This window comes from Falco rusticolus, chromosome 7 (assembly GCF_015220075.1).
Source record: "Falco rusticolus isolate bFalRus1 chromosome 7, bFalRus1.pri, whole genome shotgun sequence".
NCBI lineage: Eukaryota > Metazoa > Chordata > Aves > Falconiformes > Falconidae > Falco > Falco rusticolus.
Genome location: NC_051193.1, coordinates 28,995,019 through 29,017,530, shown reverse-complemented (window position 1 = coordinate 29,017,530; position 22,512 = coordinate 28,995,019). Strand labels below are relative to the sequence as shown.

At 41.8% G+C, this 22,512-nt stretch overlaps 1 protein-coding gene across 7 annotated transcripts; it reads left to right on the top strand.

The window, feature by feature from the left end:
- The first annotated feature begins 6,703 nt into the window (after positions 1 to 6,703).
- On the top strand, positions 6,704 to 21,824 carry LOC119150762 (SERTA domain-containing protein 2-like). Of its 7 annotated transcripts, none has more exons than XM_037393565.1 (4): positions 6,704 to 6,866; positions 9,828 to 9,948; positions 10,639 to 10,741; positions 18,110 to 21,824. In XM_037393565.1, the coding sequence occupies exon 4, from the start codon at positions 18,114 to 18,116 to the stop codon at positions 18,963 to 18,965; it is 852 nt and encodes a 283-aa protein (XP_037249462.1). In that variant the 5' UTR covers positions 6,704 to 6,866; positions 9,828 to 9,948; positions 10,639 to 10,741; positions 18,110 to 18,113; the 3' UTR covers positions 18,966 to 21,824. The 7 variants fall into 7 exon arrangements, with proteins under 7 accessions (XP_037249462.1, XP_037249461.1, XP_037249458.1 ...); XM_037393561.1 differs by lacking the exon at positions 10,639 to 10,741 and adding an exon at positions 8,465 to 8,503 and having other exon boundaries at positions 6,705 to 6,866; XM_037393564.1 differs by lacking the exon at positions 10,639 to 10,741 and having other exon boundaries at positions 9,828 to 9,958.
- Positions 21,825 to 22,512: the final 688 nt, after the last annotated feature.

Genomic DNA, 22,512 nt, shown 5'->3' with positions numbered 1-22,512 from the left:
ATGTCTTAATCAATAGAGATACCACTTGTAACTGAAAAGCGTAGCAGTAGTATGTACTGCTTCAGGAGGGTACAAATATTGATGTGAATTGTCATATCACAGAGAAATAACAGGCTGTTTTATTTGGCAGTGTTTGTTGTCATATCAGAGATTCCTTCAAAATTATAAATCTGCAGGAAATTTTCCTTGATGCTTTTCTGTGTGTGAATAGGTCCCCTGAATTGGACACCAGATGCCTTAGGGTAAAGCAGAAAGCCAGGCAGTTTCAAAGTTTTCTAAAGGGAATGTCAGCATTGAGTTGAATAACTAAGTATCTTCTTGTCCCTCTGGGAAGGTCCCCCAAAACTGCTCTGAGCTGTGGTTGAAAACCTAGGGGTTTGAACAACTGTGGGTGTTCCCCTTTGCGCCCCCATCCCCATTGTCATTAAACGAGCAATTGCATGTTAAGATATTTAAAAAGATGCTCTCCTCCCCCTGCTTAGTGTGCATCAGTCTCCGTGTTACAGGTAGGAATTAGTATAATTTTTCATAATTCTTAAACTGTATATGTCAAATGCACGTGTGTGTGTATATATATATATAAAAAACTGAATATCTTGCTGTACAAAGCATGATGCTGGGTGCCTTCCTTTACTGGGAAAGCTATGCCTGGTTAGAGCAATTTGTAAAGACTACTTGACTTAACGGGACAGGTATTAGGTAAGTATGCATTTATGTAGTTAAGCATTTAAACAAATATATATCCCGTTCTATTATGTTCTTAAAACTTATGCCAAATCTTACATGCTTTTACATGCCTGATACCTTGGCTCAAGTCTTCAGCTGAGATAAGAATTTGTGTTGCTGAAACTTGCACAGTCACCATACAGAACTGATGTGTGCCCAGACCTGGTCTGATTTTGCAAGGACCAGTCGGAGTAAAATCAGCTTGTCTCTCTGCTGCTTTATTGGCGTGCCTCCGTCTGCTGCAGCTGTTACTGCTGTGTGCCTTCACCTCTCCGGGGGGGGGGGGGGGGGGGCCGGGGGGGGGGGGAGCTTTGGTTTCTAACTTGCATTGTCATTTCTTGGCTAGTCCAAGGAGGTCTTAGCTAAATATGCATCACTTAAAGGTTAATGCACTGTATTTCCCCTCTGAGTACTCCTCTAATATACTTGGAGGCATCAGAAATGACGGAGTGTCTGTGAGATGGCGAATTTTAAAATTACCTGGTTTATGAACTGTTACTACAAATGGCATGGGATGATACTTCCTGGTGGTGATTTTCTTAATTTCTGCATATAAATGGGAAATAATTTAACCTCTGTTAAATTAGGGGAGGCTTCTACCAGGTTTTGCTGCCACTTCTACCAGCCTTTTTTCTTTTATGTGCTCCTAGGGAAAAGAGTCATGAAACTTGCATGGCAGTCAGCGCCGTGTCTGAAACAAGGTTGTTCGGTCTGAATGACATAACTCAGCTGTAGACTTGCACAAAAGAAAGTACTTTCAAGCAAATAGCTAACACCAAATCTGCTTCCTTCTCAGGTAACCATGAATATCTGTCCCCTTCTGTCTCTGTGCCTGTGGTTTTATTTCTCCTCCCTTGTCTGCTTATCGCTTCCCTGTTTGGTGTTTGTTGGGCTTTTTAAATCTCCTCTCTGTTCCACAGCACTCTGAGTTATCTAGCAAAAGATGTTGCCTGTGAATGTAGCCAATTTGCCTAAAGAACAAATTTGGTAAATGAAGAGGGAATCATTACTTTGGATGAAAAGCACCTTTCCAGACTGCCTCCGAGGTGCAGCTGTGAGGGGTTTCAGCCCTGAGCAGGTTAGGGATTCACACGGGAGTCTTCACACTCACCAGGAATTACCTGTTTTCAAAGCTGTCCTTAGGCTGTTTTTGAAGTCTCAGGTATGTCTGGACTGCTGTAGTAGGCATTTTAAAAAGCATTGTAAATTGACTGATAGTATAGTTGTATATTGTAATTATCAGACTATTATGGATGTCTTGTGCTTCAGAATATTGATTTGAGTGTATGACTGCTTTACAGTTCTGCGACTTATTCCATATTGCCATATAACTAAACAAACCGTCAAAAGCTAGGATGAAAATAATACCCATTTATTTGCTGACATCTAGGATAAGACAAATAAAAATGCTTTCAAAAGTGACTTCTGTTCAAAGTGAAAGTATTTTTTTGTCTCAGGCCTAGGATGTGTATAGTCCCTCATGCACAAAAAAACCATGACTGATCATGAGAAATTTTGATTGCTCATCAAGTCTTAAATGAATGTGATTTCACACTATGTGACTAATAATAAAAGTACAAACCCACCAAGTTCCAAAGAAATTAAATGTACCTCTTAGAAACATACGTATTTTTGTCAGTTTGGTTTGTTCAAATATAAGCTTGCACAAAGATTGTCTAAACTCCTTTTGGTGTCTCTTGCAAGCTGATAGTTAAGATAAATTTTCCTATTTTTTTTCAAGGAAATTCCACAAAGAGATGAAATCCTGCTGAGTCATTGAAGGTGTCAGGAAAAAGATTTACTTCAGATGACCGTAGTGACTTTTTTTTGTAAAACTAGTGAAAAATACTAAAATGTTATTATCTGACATTATTTTTATAAGTTTATATGGTAGCTTTTTTTTAAAAAAAAACACAATTACTCATTTGCTCAGCCAGGATTCCCCCAAAATGAGTGTTTTATGACCTGAAGAATTATTGTGGCAAATGTTGATGCACAACCAATGTGTCAACAGAAAAATATAAAGCTAGAGACAACTTTCCATTGCAGGGAAAACATTCAGTAATTTTAGCTGTCATCATTTTAGGGAAGAATAATTGAAGATACAGGTGATTACATGACTACTTGCAAAAACAGAATTAAAAAGAAATTGTATCCACACATCTGCTGTATTTGGAAGTCCCCTGGGAGCATGTGGGATGTGGCAAGTACATACTGCAATAGTAAAATACTTCAACAAAGGAACAATATATTGTGGTTTTCATGTGCCAATTACAGACAAGTCTTGGAGATCAAGAAAACGTAATGTAACTTCAACCATGGTTGCACAAGCTTCCTAAACAGGACTTCTAAAGGGAAGAGCAGGTATGTTGCTAAAAAAAACCCCACCAAAATAATTTAATAATCAACAGGATAAAGCCAGTACTTCTTAACAAATTCACTTTTCTGTGTTTGAGATCATTACTGAGAGAAACACTAGCTATGGAAAGTACTTGGTGTTGGGATTTTTTGTCCAGTGAGATGACTGACGTTTAAGATAAAACTGTTGAAAGGTTATTTGTTTTAATTGAAGCCCAGTAACATGATTTGGTTATGTGCCTCTGCTTTGTTTGAAAGGTATACAGAGAAAGTGTTTTTCCCTGTAAATTGTGATTCTTTTGACAAAATAGAATAATGGCTTATTTAGTACTCTTGACAAATACTAAGTAATATGATTGGTTTTTGTGGTTTTTTTGTAATTTACCATCTTCGGTCACGGCTTTTTTTTTTAACCTGAATAAGTGTAAGATTAGTTTGTAGTTCACAGAGGCTTTACCACCAAAAAGAGGTGGTAAAACTAACCAGACTTTAGTGCAGCAGGCACTACTCTTTCTCACCTTCCTATGGAAGTACAGCATACACGATTGTTCTGTCATTCAGCTTTGGAACAGCTAATTAATGTCAACCAAATCTGGCAGGTCTCACAGTCACTGTATTTTTAGAATTTTTTTTTTTAAGTGGGGAGGTGAAGGAGATCAGAAGAAAACTGTTTTCTGTACTGATATCCAGTAATCCAGATAAGGGAGAGACATTTATAAGTTTCCAGGCATAAGACCAGCTTCAATTAGAGCTTGTACCTTAGACACAGAGGCAATTAATCACAGGCATAAATCCATAGGAAAGCAGTCTTCATTAGTTCCTGTGTTCCTGGAACTGTGTTTTTGAGTAGACGCCTAGTACGAAGGTAAGTAGAAGTAGCTGACCTCCAGTAATACTTTCAGATGAGTGATATATAGAGACCCAGATTGGTTTTGGGGTTGGTTTTTTTTTCTGGTTAATGCAAAATTTGCTGCAAAAGCAAAAATGCTGCTCATGAGAATGGTATTCTGGCCTGCTGAGGTGAGTATAGTAAGTCATACTGAAAGACCCATGTTTAAATCATAAAAACATATTGTTAAGTCCTGTGTTTGCCTCAAGGATTGAGTATTAAAGACTCCTAGAATGTGACCTCATTTGAGAAAGTAAGAGCCCTTTAAAGAAAACCTTTGTCAAGAAAGACCTTATATGCCAGCTCATACCTCTGAATTCTTAAGCCTGTGAGACAAGCACAGCTTCTCTAGCTTGAGTTGCGTGGGGCATAAACATCGCTAAGGTGAACTGGGTTCCAGTTCTTTTCTGTGAGTCCCACTGCTGACGTGAGTGAAAAAGTGACAAAACCGTTTGCAAATAATCACTGTATTTTGTGTAATTTCTGTTAATCACCTCCAAATGTTAGGCTATAAGTCTAAAGTTCTGATGTGTGTAGTTGAACAACTCCATGTTAATTTTTTTTTTCGATCTTGTTAGAGCATGTATGAAGTGGAACTGACCTTCCTAGAAATGCCGACTGTAGGAGGCACAGGCACCCTTTTCTGTTAAAAATTAGTTGCAAAACAGCTGATCACATGAGGTTAATCACTTACGGAGTGGGGGAAGCAGGGTGATGGGTGTTGATATCTTTCTGAGAGGTCCGCCTAATGGGAGGAGGATAGCAGTGTGGCTCAGGTATTGCATCCACTCGCTGCAGCTGAGAGGTGTGAATTGTCCGCTGTGCTGCTGTGGTGGGGCCGCCCGGAGGTCATTCAGTTTTGGTCAGCGGCAGCCAAGTCTAGAAAACAGCATTTTTGCTCAAGTTATTGCTAGTTAAATTATGTGTTGCATTAGACATAATCACTAATGATGTGATCTGACCCTTCGACACTGGCTCCCCTCATGCGCCTATCCTGTATCTATTCCTCGGAGATAATCCCTATCATATGGCAGGGGTCGGTCCTGGTGCAATACTTCTGGTTGTCCCTGGTTGACTTGAGCAGATGGAAGAATCCTGAACATCTTGGTGTTACTCTTCCACTTAAGCCACAGTGTGTGGTGGGAAGGGAAAGGGTATGGGGGGATATTTGGTCCCTTCCTCCCCTTCAGCACTGCCACCAGTCCCCTGCTTATACTTGGTGCAGCAGATGGACCATGGGGGCAGGGGCGTCACCCCTCAGCCATTTGAGGAGGCATCCTCCTCTCTGACACATCTTGTCAGAAAGGATTCATTAATGCTTCTGGCGGCAGCACTAGCTCCCCTTCTGTGCTCCGTGACCCCCGGCGGGGAGGTCAGAGCACAGCTGTGGCCCAGAAAGTGGTGGCAGTACGCTGTGGGGGTCCCCTCGCCTCCAGCCGCGGGTCCTGCAGGGCTCAGCCACGGCTCTCCGTGCCCTTTGCCCCCTCTGCCAGGCCGCAGGCCCGCTGCGCTCCCACCCCTGCGCAAGTGCCACCGGTGGGCAGAAGGGTTTGCGTCTGTTGGACCTGAGGGGTTTCAAACAGCCATCGGTTTTCTTCAGCTGAATAATCAGAAAAAGTAGCTGATCTTTCATCAAAGTTGTAGATCATCTCTGACAGTTTCTGTAGTATTTATTAGACCAGTGCGTAACCTCTGTGTGAGGGTGGGCAGCGCTGATGTTCCACGCGTGGCTCTGCCTGCCCTGCAGGTAAACCCACCCCGCTGCAGAGCGGGGCGCGGCAGGGGCTTCCTCGTGTACTGGAGGCTCCAAATCAACCTTTGCAAACGCTCCAACCTCCGATTTTGAAATCTGGTTTGTACAGCCCATTGTGCCAACAGAACTTGATTACGCAAACGCCAGTGGAAAGCAAAGATGAGGGGGGGCTTGAGTGTGGCCAAAGCTACCTCATCTTTAAACGGGAGGGGGGAAAAAATGAAGTGAGTATTTATGGAGGGATTGCGCAATGCCTGAGGTGGTGTTATTGCCGGTGGAGGGACGTGCGTGCCTGCTTTCCCAACTGCCCTGGAGACGGGAGTTGCAGGAGCGGGGCTTTGCGGAGGCCCCGCCGGTGCCTCCCCCCGAAGCGTGGCCCTCTCGGCCAGCGGCTGGCTGCCAGTTTAAGCCGAAAAATAACGGGGGTGTGGAGCGCGGGGCCAGCCGGTGTCGCCGCGGGTGGGTTCGAACCCCGACGTGCGGGTAGTAGCGCCTACAGCGGGGCGGGGGGGGGGGGGGGGGGCGCCCACCGCGGCTGCGGACCCCGCCGGCGGCGGGTGGGGCCGGACCTGCCCGCGGGCAGCGGCGCGTGCGGCCGCGCCTCGCGCCGCCTCGTGCCTGCCCGCACGCTCCGCCTTTCCCCCCCCGCCCCTCGTCAGCGGCACCCGCTCCGCGCGGGCGGGGCCGTCTCCCGGAGCGCCGCGCCGGGGGGACGGGGGACTCGGCGGCGCCCGTCTTCTGATTGGGTGAAACCGGCGCGCGGCACCGCCTACCTTGGCTCGCCCAGATTTCTCATTGGACGCTGCCGCGGGGCCAGTCGGAGTCCAACCCCCCCGGCTCGCCGGCCAGTGAGAAAATGGTTGCTGGGCAGGTTGAAAGGGCCACTGGCCAATGGGAAAGCGGCCAGCTGGCGGGCGCGGTGCACGCAGCGCCCCCCTCCTCCCCACCCCCGCCGCCGCTGTGGGCGCCGCGGGCGGAGGGAAGGGCGGAGCGGAGGCTGCCGGGGCCCGGCGGGGGTGGTACTCGCCTCCACCTCCTCCTCCCGGTCGGAGTCCCAGCCCCGCCGAAGGGAGCCCGGCCGGCTGGCTAGGGACGGCACGGCAGGCTGCGAAGGAGCGGCGGGGGTTCTTCCGCTCCCAGGTGGGGAGCCGGGCAGGGTCAGGCCGGGCTGGGGCCGGGCGGTGTCTGAGGGAGGCACCGCGAGGGGGCAGGGGGCGGGAGGGCAGCCTCCCTCCTCCGCGGGCGTGGGGCCGGCGAGCCTGGGGGCAGGGAGACGGCACGGTGCCGGGGGCGGTGTGGGGGGGGCGGTAACGGCCGCGGAGAAACGGCTGGTCAGGGCGGGGGGACAGAGGGAAGTCCGGGGGGGGGGGGGCGCCTTGGGGGCAGGGCGCGGAGGCCGGGCGAGGTGAGGGCGGGGGGCCGGCGGGAGCGGGGACAGGTGGGGGGGCCGGCGGGAGCGGGGGGGTGGACGCGGCGGGCCCTGTGGAGTTGGGGCTGGGTGCGGGGGGGGGGCGCGGCCGCGGGCGGGGAGGCCGGCGGGCGCGGGGACCGCGGTGGAAGTTGTTCGCGCAGTTATAATTAGCTCGGCCGGGGTCTCGGCGAGCCGGGCGGCGGGAGGGGGCGGAGTGCGAACTTTTCGCGGCTCGGAAGCCCGGGGTTGTCTCCGGTTACCGCTGCCCGCGGCGGGGGGGCGCGGGCGGCCGCTGCAGGAAGTACCAGCCCGGCGCCTGCCACAAAGGCCAAATGGTGGCAGCTCCCGGGGCTGCGGCGGGGCCGGTGCGCTCGCAGGGGCGGCTGCGGGCAGGGAAGCGGCTCTCCCTCCGTCGCCAGCCTTTTCATTCCGGCCCTCCTGATCGCTGCCTCCTGGTAGTTGCGACTTGTGTGTTTGTTGCAGTTACGTTTTTAATACCAGGTTTTGTTTCACTCGAGAAACGTGTGTGTGAGTCCGAATTACAAGTCGGTGGGTGAGAGTGGAGGAGCGTAAGCTTGGTCTCTTTTATGCATGTCGGAAATTCATCTCGCTAATAGACGCGGTTAATAATCCTCCCCTAGATAGGCCTGGAATTTTCCAAACTGTGTTGGAACGGTTAATTTCCAAAAACATAGGTAGGAGCCCCTGTGCAGGAGTTTTGTGCTTTGTTTCTGATTCATCTGAGGTTTTTTGATTAACGCAGTTAACTGTGATATGGAAAATACCGTTGATGTTTAAATGAATGCTATAATCTCAAATTTCTAAAGTGACCCGTGAACAGGTACTAGGAGACTGCAAGGGAAAACAGTGAAAGCAAAAATAATCTACTGGACGTGTAATTCATGGTGATTTACAGCTACTGTGTGTCTTCTATGGTTTCGGGGTTTTTAACACATTGTAAAAACCTAAGCCTAGTAACCTTTACCTCTGCTTCTTCTTGACACTTGTCCCAGCGTGTGAAATCATTTAGGGCAAAAATCGTAACTTCAGCAGTTAATTTTGCAGGAGTCCTTTAAATTGTATAATAAAGGAATTAAATCTGGTAACTTCCTGGACTTAAGCACCTTCTAGGAAAAGGTTGGACTTCTAAAATACAATTAACAGTATTAATTTTTTAGCAGAGGTTTTTAGCTACTTTTTTTTTTAAACAAAGGTGCTGAAGTCTGAAACTTTTCAACTTTTAGCATGCTTGTTAGATTTTAGGATACTTTAATGCTAAAAAGACTTCACATTGTAAAACATCTGTTTGTTTCTTTTAATTGTATAGAAAATGCAATGAATGTGCACTTCTGCAGTGACCTAACAGGTACACTTTATTAAACCTCAGTAGTGACCTTCTGAAGTGCCACTGTTTCAAAGCAAATAAGTTATGAATTTTCATTTGTCTGTTTGTTCTGGTGTTTTTATTTACAAATAGCCTGGATCTCTTTAGGATGGGAAAGAAGTCAGCTTCTAGAATGAGGAGGGAGATAATAATGTGTTCGTTGCTGTGGGTTAGATTTGGTGTTCTTAGGTCACAGATGCTGCTGTTTTACTGCATCTTTACAGTTCCAAGGCTCTGTAAACAGAGTAGCCCTTTGCTAGCATCAGGCTATTAGTTGCTATGTAAGATGAACTTTATTCCTGTACTTGTCTGTCTGTCTAAATGTAAGACTGCCTTGCACCATGTATTAAGATTTGTAAAGTGCCATATGAACCCTTGATCGTGAAGGACTGTGTAGTATCTGGATAAGTACTGATTCATGTTCTCATGGTAAATTTGTGAAGCAGTTGGTTTGCTGTAGTTGGGGGACAGGTGTCTGTGTGTGCACACATATACTGTGCACAAACAAACATGTTAAATATAATCTGTATGGGAGACTGTTGGCATGTATAAGGGCTTTTAATTCTTGGAATTAAGAAACTGATTCTTCAGGTGGTGTTGAGACCTTAAGAGCATGGATCGAGCAGTTCCCTCCTTATCATCTAGCTTAGTCCATAGTTTATTGTCACTTCAGCCTTTTCACATTTCCCACAAGTTTCCAGTGCCTTGATCTAATCCATGATTTAATCCATGTGTTCTCTAGCCAAACTGCAGGTGTTGCTTTATCACAGTTTTGATGAAAATGATGCTACGTTACATGCAATCACAGGACATCCTGCCATCTGTCTTCTCATACTGGTTTTGTGTATGCTGAAAATGAGGAAAGTTGGGGAATTTAATAAAAATCCTAACTCCTTTTGCAGCCTGTAAATGTTGGGATAATTCTGAAATTTACTTCTGTACAGTTCATGGTTTTGTCTTTTCTGAAACTATTAAGACTGTAAACTGGTGTTCAGTAACCTGGAGAAGTATCAATGCAAGTTCTCCTCCTAAAGCCTAACACTTAAAGGATCAGTGTTCTATTCTGTAGCGTTCATTTGTAGAAGATGATTTCCATGTTTTATGTGTTCATAGCTGAAGTTCTCAGGTCCTCCTCTTATTTCAGTGTATTCATGAACTTCAGTTTTTCTTACTCAGTTTTCCTGTTTCAATAGGGTTTAGCGCAATCAGTTTAAAAAATTGTATTGAATTGTGTGCTTAATACTTAAAAAAATGACATGGTAATGAAATACTCTGGTTTTGTTTTTGTTTTGTTTTTCCCCTCAAGTGTCACATCGTCCTGCCTCGGTGGATGGCTTGGCCTCTTGCATAGTTCAAGACTCTTGGATGACCACACTTTATGCAAAATCTGGAATCTTCCTGCCTGAACTCCTTTCTGTTTTCTAAGGGTAACTAATTGTATGTTTTTATGAAATCATATCTTATGTGCATAGCATGTCTTCTGATAATCAGTTGTAGATGTTATTTTTCAGGCTAGAATTGTAAAGTAAAAAACAATTTTTAAAAACAGGTGTGATATATAATATAAAGTGCTTTAGGCTCATGGGATAGTATAAGGTCTTTGGTTTGACTAGTCTGAATTTGCATTACTTTTTTTTTCTTTTATAATGAGGAAGTTGTATAATGTAACAAAAGAATTTAATACTTCCATATGATCATATTTCTTGGAAATTTGTTAAATACAGCCTCAATTCTATAGTGAGAGCCCCTGCTCAGCTGCTGAAATTGAGTATTACAGTCCTGTCTTGTGAGGAGAAGGTACTTCGGATACTGAAGAACTGTTGTGTGCCACTCTGTTAGAGAAAATTTAAAGCAATTTCTGATTTGGTTATTGGAGTTTATTTACCTAAATATCCCATACAGAGACCTAGAGTATATTCACGGTCCTCTATCAGGAGAAAAGCTGCTCTTTTTTTTTTTTTTTTTTTCCTTTTTCCCCTTCATTGCTTTTACTGTTAATGGTCTGATTTTTTTCTGTTAAAAGTATGGGCATGCTGATTTGATATAATTAATAGGCTATAACTGTTGTTATTAATGGATCTTTACTTAAATCACTATAACTTTAAAATACATGTCAGTGTTACGTAGGTGAATACATCCAGTATCTATATTTGAAGTACATAGATACGTAAAGAAAACCAATTGAGAACTGTTCAGCTGATTAGAACAAGCTGTGAAGAGGTATGTCATCGCATTTGCAGTTCTAATGATCATTTATCTCTCCAGTGAGATATTTTTGTGGAACTGTGGTGGTTTGGTTCTTGTTGTTTGGAGTCCTTTATAATCTCATTTAATTACAGTTTAGTTTTACTATGGGAGTTTCTAGATTTAGTAACTCTGTTACTAAGCTAACTTAGTTAGCTTTTGCCGAGCTACTGTTGACCCTTAGTTTAAATGATTCTGAGCCCTTCTTGGGCTAAAAAAAAAATATCCACCCAAAATTCCTGAGAAAAAAATCTGTTAAACACACTCTTATTAAAAATACATACCTGTGAGCTTTATTTATAAATGCAGAACTAAATACACAAGTGTAGAGGGGGAGAGGAAGGAGAAGAGTGGCAGTGGTTTAGTTTGCTCTCTTTTAAGGATGGAAGTTTTTCTCTACTTAAAACTGGTACTGCCTCAGCAGCTATATATATTAGCCTGTAGTGATAAATAGCAGCTGCTGACAATATGGTCCATTTACTGGTTTAAACAGCCCAGATCCACTTGATGTAGCTTGTGGAAGCTACGCATCCTAAAGAGAGTTTCTTCTTCAGTGTGAAATGTGCCCTGAAACTTAGCTGTGGTAGTCTGTAAAGCAAAGCTCTTAACAGTGCTTTTTGAAGTAAAATGGGAGTAAGGAACTTAGGAAGATGTCCTTGAAGTGCAGGAATTTACTAGGTAACATTAGATGTAACATAAGTAGGTTGTGTTTGTGGGATTCAAACTAACTTTTAAATCAAGTTAAAACTTACTCCCAAGTGCTTTGTAAACATCGTTTCAGCTCCTAAAATACTAGTCTATGGTACATATTTATTCTCTACTTCCACAAATAGTGAAGTGACAGCGGGAAGGTTATGAATTCCAGACTAATTGTGTACTATACTCAGTCTTCCTCTCGTTCCTTTCCTCTACTTAATGAATACTATTCAGCCTACTCTTTATTTTCAAAATATGGGAAAGGATGTTAGGCACATCCATAGGTGTGGGGTTTTTTTCTCTGTGGTTTTGGGGTGTGGGGTTGGTTTGGTTTGTTTTTTAAGTCTGAACAGTAGCATATGTTGTTTCTGTGTTCCAGTTGCTTTAGTAGAAACAGACTTAGGTGTATAATAAGTCAGGATTTGGTGACCAGAAAGTCGACATTACTTATGCTTTTTTTGAGCAGCTATTTTCTGGCCATTTCTAATTCCTGTAAAGAAGTTGTTACATAGGACTTTAGGTATGGGAGTAAGCTGGTAGGACTGCACTCCTCCCCGTATGCACACTTTTAGTCACTTCTGCCTTCTCCAGCAGTTACTCATCTTGGCTAAACTGGGGCAGGGCTGGTGGGGGGTGGGGAGGCAATGGACTTAAATACAATTTTGTGTATTTTACAGTGTCTTCAGGTCTGAATTAGTTTTTACTTCAGTGTTTTCTAAGGTGTTTAATCCTCCTTCCTTCACTTCCTCTTAACTTTTGCTAACAGCCAAGATGCTACGGGGATCTCCAACACTTGCTAAAGACACCAGATACACTGTTCTGTGTAGTCTGACAGCTTACTGTGTTACGTAAGTCACGTTTACGTGCTCAGTGTTAAGTCCGGATAGGAGGAAAGGATTTATACTGTGTTACCCATACCTTCAGCGTTACCTTTTCCTTGTGCAGCTTCCTATACATGGAATACTAGTCAAGAGCCTAGTCCACCACTTAGGCAACACAACTTCGTTAATAGCTTTAAGCTAAAATGTGTGTTGGGTAGGAGAAGGATTTATCATTAAAAATTGTGTGGCTTACATAAAATTCTGGGAAGTAGCCATAATTATAGGGATGTTTGTCTTCCTTTGCACTTCCTGCAGGTAGATGCGTGCTTGTGAAATGTGTGCCCAGGGAAGAGGGGTGAGCAAGAAATCAGGTTATCAGCCAGCTTTGGTCAGTCACTAACACAAGTTTACAATCCGAAGAGACTTCAGTCTGGTTTTACTATTACGTGGTTTCTACAGTTATGAGCCAAAGGAGACTTTGAAAGGGAATTACCCAAATTACAATAGCAACTAGTCTCTAATTCTGATTTTAATATGTAAGTTGCATTACTGAATGAATACTGGATGGGCAGCTTTCACCTATTCAAATATGATTTTTCTGGCCTACAAGAGAAAGTAATTTTTCGCATTTAGACAGTGTTAGGCTGAAAAATGCAACAGTATGGCTGTATGGAAAGGATCAAGCCAGTCTGAATTTAATAATATCCTAAGAAGAAAAACCAAAAGGGACCACTATCAATTAAATGATTTTGACCTGCATAGTGCAGGCCAAGTACTTTATTGATAATTTTGCTATTTAATCATATTGTTTCGTGGTAAATTAATAACTCTCATGTGGTTGACTGTAGTGCTTGGTTTATGTGTGAAAACTCCGTGTTCAGACAATACTAACTCTGGCATTCATGTTTTATATACACATTATTTTTGAAGCTTTTCTCTACTGAAAGTTAAAGCTCTGTTCTGTTCTAAGTTTTAAACATTGTTTAACTTGCTGCTAAAACTTTTCTTGGAAGGTGTGGAAGAGGAAATCAAGTGGTTTGCCCAGATAGAAGTAATCAAAGGTTTTCACATGCTGCATTCTTGTTTGTGACTGTTTCCAGCTGTACTTCCTAACCATGCGGCAGTGGCAGCTGCACTGCACTATCAGACCCTGTGACAGATGGAGCTGTGTTTTCCCTCTGAAATGGTGGCACCAGTCCTGTATTGTCCACAACGCATTGCGATGCGGACTTTTCTTGGTAGCCTGGAATGTTTCTTCTGAGTAGCTGCACACTGTGACTAGGCCTGTTTGGTATTCTGTGTGAATTTGCCAACCAGGGATGTGCCTCTTCCCTCCCAAGTTTTTTCAGACCCTGGTATGGTGTAGAATTGCAGTCCATGGATGCTTCTTCCCGTCTTAGCCCAGAGGAGTTTCTATGAAATGTCCTCCTTGGAACTGGAAGGAGCTGAGGAACATGCTGTTGGGAGCAGAATTTCTGTGCACAGACTCCTTTGTAGTTCAGTCACATGGATGGAGAGTTTGGCACTTGTAAACATGGAGTTCGCTTTGCTTCCTTTTCTTTATATCTGCAAAATAATTTTAGTTTAAAAAGCCTGCCATAAATGGCCTGCAGCTCAGTTTGCATTACTGTAATGAGAGAGGATGAGAAAATGCCGGAAAAAAAATTGAGATGTGATGTTCCTCATTGTTCTTGGATTTTTCATGGCAAAAGATTCTAAAATAGAGCATCTGCAATAAAAAGAAAAATTTTGTTGTTGGACTTCTTGGAGTTCAAGAGAAGGGTGACTTACAGCTTGCTTCTTTTATTATTGAATAGCTATGTGTAGACCTCACATTTGAATTTGGCATAAACTTAATTTTTGTTCAGTTTATTTACTTACAAATTACAGAATTATCAGATTGGCACGTTCCAAAATCCTGTTACTTGATCCAATTTTTTGAGATCTGAGTAGGTTCCTGGAATTAAGCTGGAGTAAGGAGAGTGCAGTTTCTAGGCCCCCTGTTTTAGCATGCCCAACTTGCACCTCTTTGAACTGTCTCTGCTGTACCGTCAGCTGATGGAAAGGACTGACAGCTGTGCAGCAATCACTTGGTAATACAGGATTGTCGGGGCCTGGTAGCTTGGATTTTTGTGTAAACTTTGGTTTCTTTTCCTTAGTACCAAAAATTGAAGTGGGGCAAACACTGCATAATTATGTAAGATGTTGATGACATTATTTTACAAAGCAGTGCTATCAAAAGAGAGCATTTGGTATATGAATTTGGGGATTTAGAATGCGTGTGTTAATACACAATGGACAAGTTACTTAGAAAATATGGAATAGTTTGTTAAGGATATGACCCTGCCAGAAATTCTTGTGTTAGAAAGTAAAGCAAAAGGCCTGATAAAATGTAGATTAGCTGGTAACAAAGGGGCTTTGTATCTTTTGTAGGTCAGCAGCTGAGTGTGTTTGACAAGAACTGAAATTTAATGTCTCCTGTAGCAACCATGACACTAGTCATTTTTAAATCCACTGTACCCGTGGTACTCTGGTTTTCATAAGCCTTTTCCAAATTTTTATGTAACCTCTGAAGTCATCTAGTTCCTGGAGGGAGTCTTGGGGATCCTTGCAGTTAGGCAAAAATCGTGCTAAACAGCCACAATTTATAAAGCATAAGATAGGACTACGTTTGTGTATTTAAACAAATGAAAATAATCTTTGACATCAAGAGGGTGTGGAGTTTAAATAGAAACATTTGAAGTTGGAGCAAATAATGTTTCTTGCACTTCATTTTTAATAGTTCAGAGTGCTGTCATGCTCAAGCTTTGTTATATATTTTTAGAATGCTCTGGGACAAATTTTAGGAAGGAAATTTGAGGAATGAAAAGGAGGGTGCATGTATGAGCATGAAATATTTAGTCTAATTAGTCTACTGTATGAATTTAAAAATGAAACATTTCATTTTAAGTTGTTTTTGTGAAACCCTGTATCACATATGATAGTTGGCTTGCTCTTTAAGCTTGCTTACAGAATTTAAATAGTAGCACATGATTTTGAGGTGTTGGAAATAAATATTGTTTGTATAATACAAATAGATGTCTAGTGTTTCCTGTGTGTCTAACGAAGTGTAAATATGTATTTTAAAATATATTAAAAGCAGTAAATTGCCAAAACTCCAAGCATTCTGAATGTATAAAATGTCAGAATTACTGTCCCCTGTATGGCCTTAATTTTGTTCCCTTGTGAGTGTGAATTTTGGTCTGCTTTAATTACTGGAGAGAAAAAAACCAAGCAAACTAGTTTGCAGTGCGTGGGAACAGTGTTGCTTCGTGAACAAATAGCCATTTGGATGTGTATTTTTATTCTTATAGTAATGGCATGGGGTAATGCCTTAGGTAGTACACAACATTTAAACGCTATTTAAAATGGAGCGTTAATAATTTTATTGTGAGTTTTCTATGATTTGCAGGCACTAATTGTCTTCATGATATGAGTTAGTATACTTAGCAACAGTTCTGCTGAAAAGTCCTGCATAATTGTGATTTTTTTTTCCACAGATTGTGTCTGAAATTACTGGTTGCTGACAGTTGATAGTTTGACTGAGGATGCCATGCAGGCATGCATGTGTGCACACTCGCACATTGCCCCCCACCAAATATATTCTGTTATTATATTTGGTGCCTGCATTTTGTATCCAGATTTCTTCTGGTTTTGTTTGTAACTGAGTGCTTGGTGCTGTCTGGGTCTATTTGCTGGTGCTGGAATGGAGGAGTAATACGTGGTAAGTGTGGGAAGTTCACCTAGGTGAACAGGCGCACCTCATCCAGACACCTTATGTTTTTTAAAGAGAATCAGCTGGTGCTGTGGCAGTTTAACAGAAAACTTTGGAGTAAACCAGACTTCCCGAGTTAAAAAATGCAGCACTGGTAAAATTCAAAGTGGTAAAAGTTTTTTGTTTTAATAGTGAACGTGTTAGTAAACTGAAGTATAGACCAAACTACTACCTGTACGTAAAAATACATTCTTGTGATAAATTTAACTTCATCCACATACATCCCTAAAAATAAAGTGGGCATGATCAAGAAGTCTTAAACTCCTCTAGCAACTGTCTCTTTTTTCTTGTGTGTCTTTTCTGAGAAGCATGCACTGCTTGCTTACTTTCTGTTCCTCCAGAGGAGCTGAGTTCTCCAACAGTCTTGTCTAAGCAAATGGATGTAGCCATGGAGCCCTGTAGTGTTTCCTGCAAATCTGGAGAAATCCCAAAAGTAAAAGAGGCTTTATCCTGCTGCCTTCTCCTTGTCCCCAAAAGTCTAGCAACAGGCGGCTAGCAGCTGGCAGCTGCGGCAATCAGCTGAGGTATTGCTGGCAGTATCCCATGCTCACATGAAAGGAAGTTGGGAGGCCCTCTGCAGCGTGCAGGGTCTGGATCATTGTGTATGAAGGTTCTGCCCGTAATCTGCCACTGGGTGTCTAATTTATGATTGCTTAATTTTTTTAAATTATTTGGGAGTGAGGTGCCTGTATTCCATGGACACATCAAGAAGTGTGTAATCGAGACTTTGTCAGGGTTTCCTGTGCATGGTATACTCCTTTTCTGTGTTTATACAAGTGGTTGCCTAGTGCTTGTTGTCCGTAATAAAATACTTTGAATGGTAATTGCAAAATATCCAAGCATGTGTTTGTTTGGATCGCCTGTGTTTTAGGAGTGTGTGCATACAGTTTTTGTACCACAGTGTTCTAGCTCTACCATTATAGTGCAAAAGCATGGAAAGCAGACTGAAAGCAACTAAATTCTATGTCTTTTCTTTTAGCTATGTACCAGAATTGGTCACTTCTAAAATGCTGTTTGCTAGCCCTCTGATGCATCCATTTAGCGTTAAGTCAGTAGGAGCCTGTGAACCAGCAGCCATGAGCACCAATCATCATTCTGTGAGCTCTGTGGCACAGCCAAATTTCCTCCCACTCTTTAGCTAAACGACTAAGCTGTGGAATGGATATAAGGATCCTGTGCGAGGGGGCATGGTGTTGGTCTTGCCTGGATGGTTCAGCTGTAGTAAATTAACTTTTAAGTCACCAAAGAGGAAGAGAAATTAATTCGGTAGAGGGTTCTCAGAGACACTGAGCAAGACACTAAAAATACCTTAATGAGATAAAAATGGGTGTTGAAACTAGCTTTACAATCTTATTTACTGTACCTAGAAACAAATGCTAAAATGAAAATGTTGAAATAATCTATAGTTACTGTAATCCTTGGTATGAGCATCTAGTTTATTTCATGTGGACATTCAGATATTTCTCATTAATTATTTGTTTGTATGCTATATAATTTAAATGGATAAGCATCTAAAAATCTTACCTGTTACAGATTTTAAATAATTAAGTTCGTATTCTTATAGTAGAATTAAAGGAAAACCTTAAAACCTAACCTTAGAAGTATATAGCTTTTTAAAAAAAACTATATTTCTTTTGTGTTTTCTGTTTAAAAGAAATAAAATCATATACTTGTAGGATGGTTTGGGTTGGAAGTGACCTTAGAGGTCATCTAGTTGCAGCTCCCATGCCATGGGCAGGGAGGGACATCTTTCGCTAGACCAGGTTGCTCACAACCTCAACCAACCTGACCTTGACTAAATTGTTGTGAAACAATAGAGCTGGAAAGTGCATCTTCTCAATGCAAGTTGTATCTTGTCTAAGATTTTACTCTGTCTTTCAGTGTTCTGTGGCATTAAGAGTCTAAGTTAACCAATACATTGTACGCTACAGGCTTTTCAAAAAGTGTCTGTTGAGATCTTGCAGAAGAAGTGATAGGCTTGTCCAAGGTTAATTCCTAACATCTCTCTTTCAGGTTCATGTTGGGGAGAGGTCTAAAACGCAAGCTGAGTGACTATGAGGAGAACATGGCTGGTCTCTCGAGTGCCTTTGATTCCAGTCGAAATCTGCCATACCCACTTAAGAGGCAGCTGGTGCTTAATATGTGCCTCACCAAGTTACAGACATACAAAATGCTGGTGGAACCGAACTTGCACCGTTCTGTCCTCATAGCCAACACAGTACGGCAAATTCAAGAGGAAATGAGACAAGAGAGTAACCAGCAGCCAATTAATGTCTGCCCTGGCATTGCTCCTAGTTCTCACAGCTACACAGGGGTGGAGTCATCTGGGATTTCTCTTCAGTTGCCTTCAGGTGTTAGTCAGCAGGAGTCTAACTGTTGCGACTTGCGGTCTGTAGAAGACCCAATTGAAAATAGCCTGCTGATAGTTTCAGATGATGATATGTCATCTGCTATTTCATCCATTCTGAAGGATTTAGACTTTGTAGAAGATATAAGCCCGCCTACTTGTCTGGTTCCTACTGGAGACGACCAGCCAAAGTTTTCAGAAAATACTGGTCTAAAACTAGAAGATGATAGACAGGATTTGAAGGGAGCTGAATGTGTGTTTGGTTCCTTTGAGATTTCAAATTCAACTAGTTACTTGAAGGATTTGGCAATAGATGACATTTTTGAAGATATTGACACTTCAATGTATGATTCAGACTTTTGTTGCCCGCCACTAATGCCGCCCAGACCACCATCTCTTGCTACAGAAGAACCATTGAAAACCTTTCCATCTTGTAATTCATCTTCAGCAAGCAACATTCAGATATGTAGAACAGATCTGAGTGAGTTGGACCACATCATGGAAATTCTTGTTGGATCCTGATACTTGTTTTACCCAAAGATACTTTCTAACTGCCACTTCCATTTGGTTTCAGGATACAAGCCACTGGAAAAGCTGTAAAGAATTCCTTAAAACACAAACTAAAAGTAATTTGTCCATAGTGGGATTTTCTAAATAATTCCAAAACTTAAAAACCAAAATAGTGGCAGATTATTTTTTTTTAAAGAAATATTTATTTATCAGAACTGTGCAATCATCATTTTCCTTCCAGGGTGTATGTGGAACAACAAGCACATACCCTTATCACCCCTCACGCCTCTTTCAATAAACTTTTTTTATGTGCAATTTTTAATTTGTCAGAAGAACTTACATGCAAAACAAATTTCATATGAGATGGTCTTTTACAAAGCCTCCACTTTATTTTTAATATCAGAGTTAAGCCAAGTTGGCGTATGTCAAGTTGCATAGTTGGATTGCGTGGATTGCAGACACATTACTAGAGATGGGTATATTTTAAAAATGAGACACTTTGCTTTCTTTTGGTCAGAAAAGCAGATCAAGACACTTAATCAATGAAGTCTCTTGCATTTTCTAAAGCATTCAGAACTATTTATTTTTGTAAATTTTATAGTCTTTCTACATTTTACTACGTTATTTCATCATAGTCCAAATATAATGGACTTCTAGTTGGATGTGTTTAGCACTACCTCTGAGCTGAAATGCTTTAACTCTTTTTCCAGTGCTTCGTCTAAGACTGCAGGTCTTTTTGTTTCTGGTTTGTTTTTTTTTTTTTCTGGGGGAAAATACTTCTAACTCATTAAGCTGATCCTTTGACAGTGACCTAGCTGATTTGTGAAATCAAGGGTATTCAATGTTTAAAAAGTTTTAAGTATTTACAAATGTAATTTATATGTAGATTGTGCAATTTAACATTTTTCTGTCAGTATTATGTGCTTAGATTTTGAATAATCTTGGCGTTCTTTAAATTAAAAATTACTGTGTACAGGTAGCTTTTTAATCTGTTTTGGAAAACACTGTCCTTCAACCCTGCTTTCACTACAAAGTTTTAAGATTATTTTTATGTGCAATATTATTTAAAAAGATACACATTTGTATACCTGGCATTGTGGAAAGAAACGCTTCAAACTTAAAACTTCTAGCACCTTTGGAGGAGGATACTCCCAGGAGTCAACATTTCTGTATCCTTTTAAGAAACGAAGCTGAGAACACTTCTTGTGACACCAGCGCTGACTGCTCTGAAGGCTCCTGGGATCCTCAGGGGTGTGCGGTGAGTCGGTGCGGATGACTCAGAACCGTGGCGCAGCTGTGGCTGTGGGAGCTCAGGGCTTCTGGCTGCTGGGACGCAGCGGGGCTGGGGCCCGTGTGGGCTTTTGGAAGCGTCGCGGTGGCTGCTGCTGCTGCTGCAGATCGTGCTGGGGAAGCAGGGGGTGCGCGCGTATGGCAGGTGTGTATATAAGTATATATAAGCGCACTCATTAACTGAAGATGAGATTTGCAGTGAGAACTATTTTTCCAGAAGACGGTTTGGATACTGTGTTTCAGCTTGAACTGAGGTTTATATTGATCCTTGCTCTTGTCTTCTGAATTACACACTTGCACATTAAATGTTTGGGGTTTTTTTTGTTTTTTAATTATAAGACTTTTACTTTGCTCTTGAAAGCTGCAGCACCTGTCTTGTAAGAAAACTGGCAGTTGTAAAAGCTTTGCTTTGGTTTGTTGTTTGAGGGTGGGGGGGACTTTTTTTTTTTCTTCTTTTTTTTGTTGTTGTTGTTGTTGTTGTTCTGCTGAGACTTCATGAGCAGGGCATCGGCAGAGGAAAAAAATGTTGCCTGTGTGTTGCATCTCACTGAAGTTGAAATCCTCGCCCTATTGAAGGGGCCAGGGTTCACCTAGTATTTCTAGTCTTAACTGATGCTGTGGCACACCTGCCTTGTGCAAAGATCTCCATTTTTTTTACTGTGACTGTTTTGGTTAACAGTTAGCTGCCGATACGATTTGGTATCCCAAACCAATGGAGAACCAGTTCAGGTCACATCCTTGCAGCCATCTGGGTTGTTTAGCAACCGAAGGGTATAAATGTATTTATATGCATATAATGTATTGATTCTAATATAAAACTTCTGATCTAAAGTATTTTGAATTGCTGGATAAAGGGATTTGTTTGAAGAGTGTATAAATAGTTCTTGAAGAGGTACAGCTTCAGAATGTACACAGATTGTGCATTGTGTATAGACTACTCTGGCTTTTCCTCAGCCTCTACTTTTGTATTAAAGATATGACTGAATAAATCCTTGAAATATTAAGGGCCTTCTGCACTGTGACGAAACAGAGTTGTGGTTAAAAATGTCTTTAAATTCAGTGAGAGGGATAAAATAAGACCGCATCTGATGTCTTTTTGCATTTGAAAATGTGGAATGTTACTATGCAGTAAAGATATTTTAGTATGAAAATTGTATCATGTAGCAAATAGTGACCACTTAACAAATCCACTTAGTCACCTTGCAGCCCCTACAGGAACATAAGAGAAGACAACTTGCTTTTCAGCATTTACATGCTAAAGTTTTTTTGTATACTACAGAAAAAGATTAAATCATTAGTACATGTTTTATCAACAACTGAAAATGCAGGTTTTGTTCAAGTGCTTGCCACAAAGCTCTGTTTCTAATTGGTTGCTTGCATCACAGTGCCAAGACCATAAGCTGGTATGTAATGCAGTTTGGTTATGTATGGAATTATGTGCAAAGGGAAGCTTAATTTTTAAATATGCACAAACTAATTTTAAAATCCTTCCATGTAAAATGAAGTTAGAGGCTAGTTGTGGTGGACCTATTTATTGTATGTTTGGAAATAAAAGCCACAGTTTTGCAGTTTAACCATTTATATTTTGAAGCCTTCAATATTTGACTCTTTTAAAAACAGAAAGCCATGGTACCTCGTCACCCTTCATTTGGTCTTTTACTCATGAAGATATAACATTTTCCCTATGTGGTTGCTTTTGTGCTTTTTTCCTCTTTTACTTACTTTTCCTCCCTTTCTCCCCAGAAATGCTAAATACCGTACATAGATTTGCTGTTAAGGAAATTATACATGCCAGCCACCAGAACAGGGTTCCGCTCTAGGTTTCCGCATTAAGATTCCTTTATGAAAGTACTTTCTATTAATAGTGCTACAGCTTGAGCTGGCTGCCTCCAAAGAGGGACCCCGAACAAAGAAACCCCCGGACAATTACACATTTATAACCTGGGTTCCCCACACCTCATGTGGTAATTCCTCCCAATAGTAATAATAAGGTCTGGGGTCTTGCGTTTTATTGGATTGGTTTGTTTGCTTTTTCATTACTATGTGGTTGCTAGGAGGTCATCTTGCATGATGCCACATCCTCCCAGGTTGTTTTCGGCCGATTCTGTAATTAGCTATTCAGCATGTTGTAATACAGTTGTTAAGAGCTCATATACCATGCTCTATAGGCTTTGTCCTCTTTAGCTATTAATATTTAAGATGCTGGGTTTGTCTGTTCTAGCTGTTACTAATGTTTAAGCTTTTGGCTCTAAGTTTCAACTAACTTTTT

Bases quoted from the DNA above. Each gene is read 5' to 3' on its own strand.
- LOC119150762 (XM_037393565.1), top strand. From the start codon at position 18,114: ATGTTGGGGAGAGGTCTAAAACGCAAGCTGAGTGACTATGAGGAGAAC.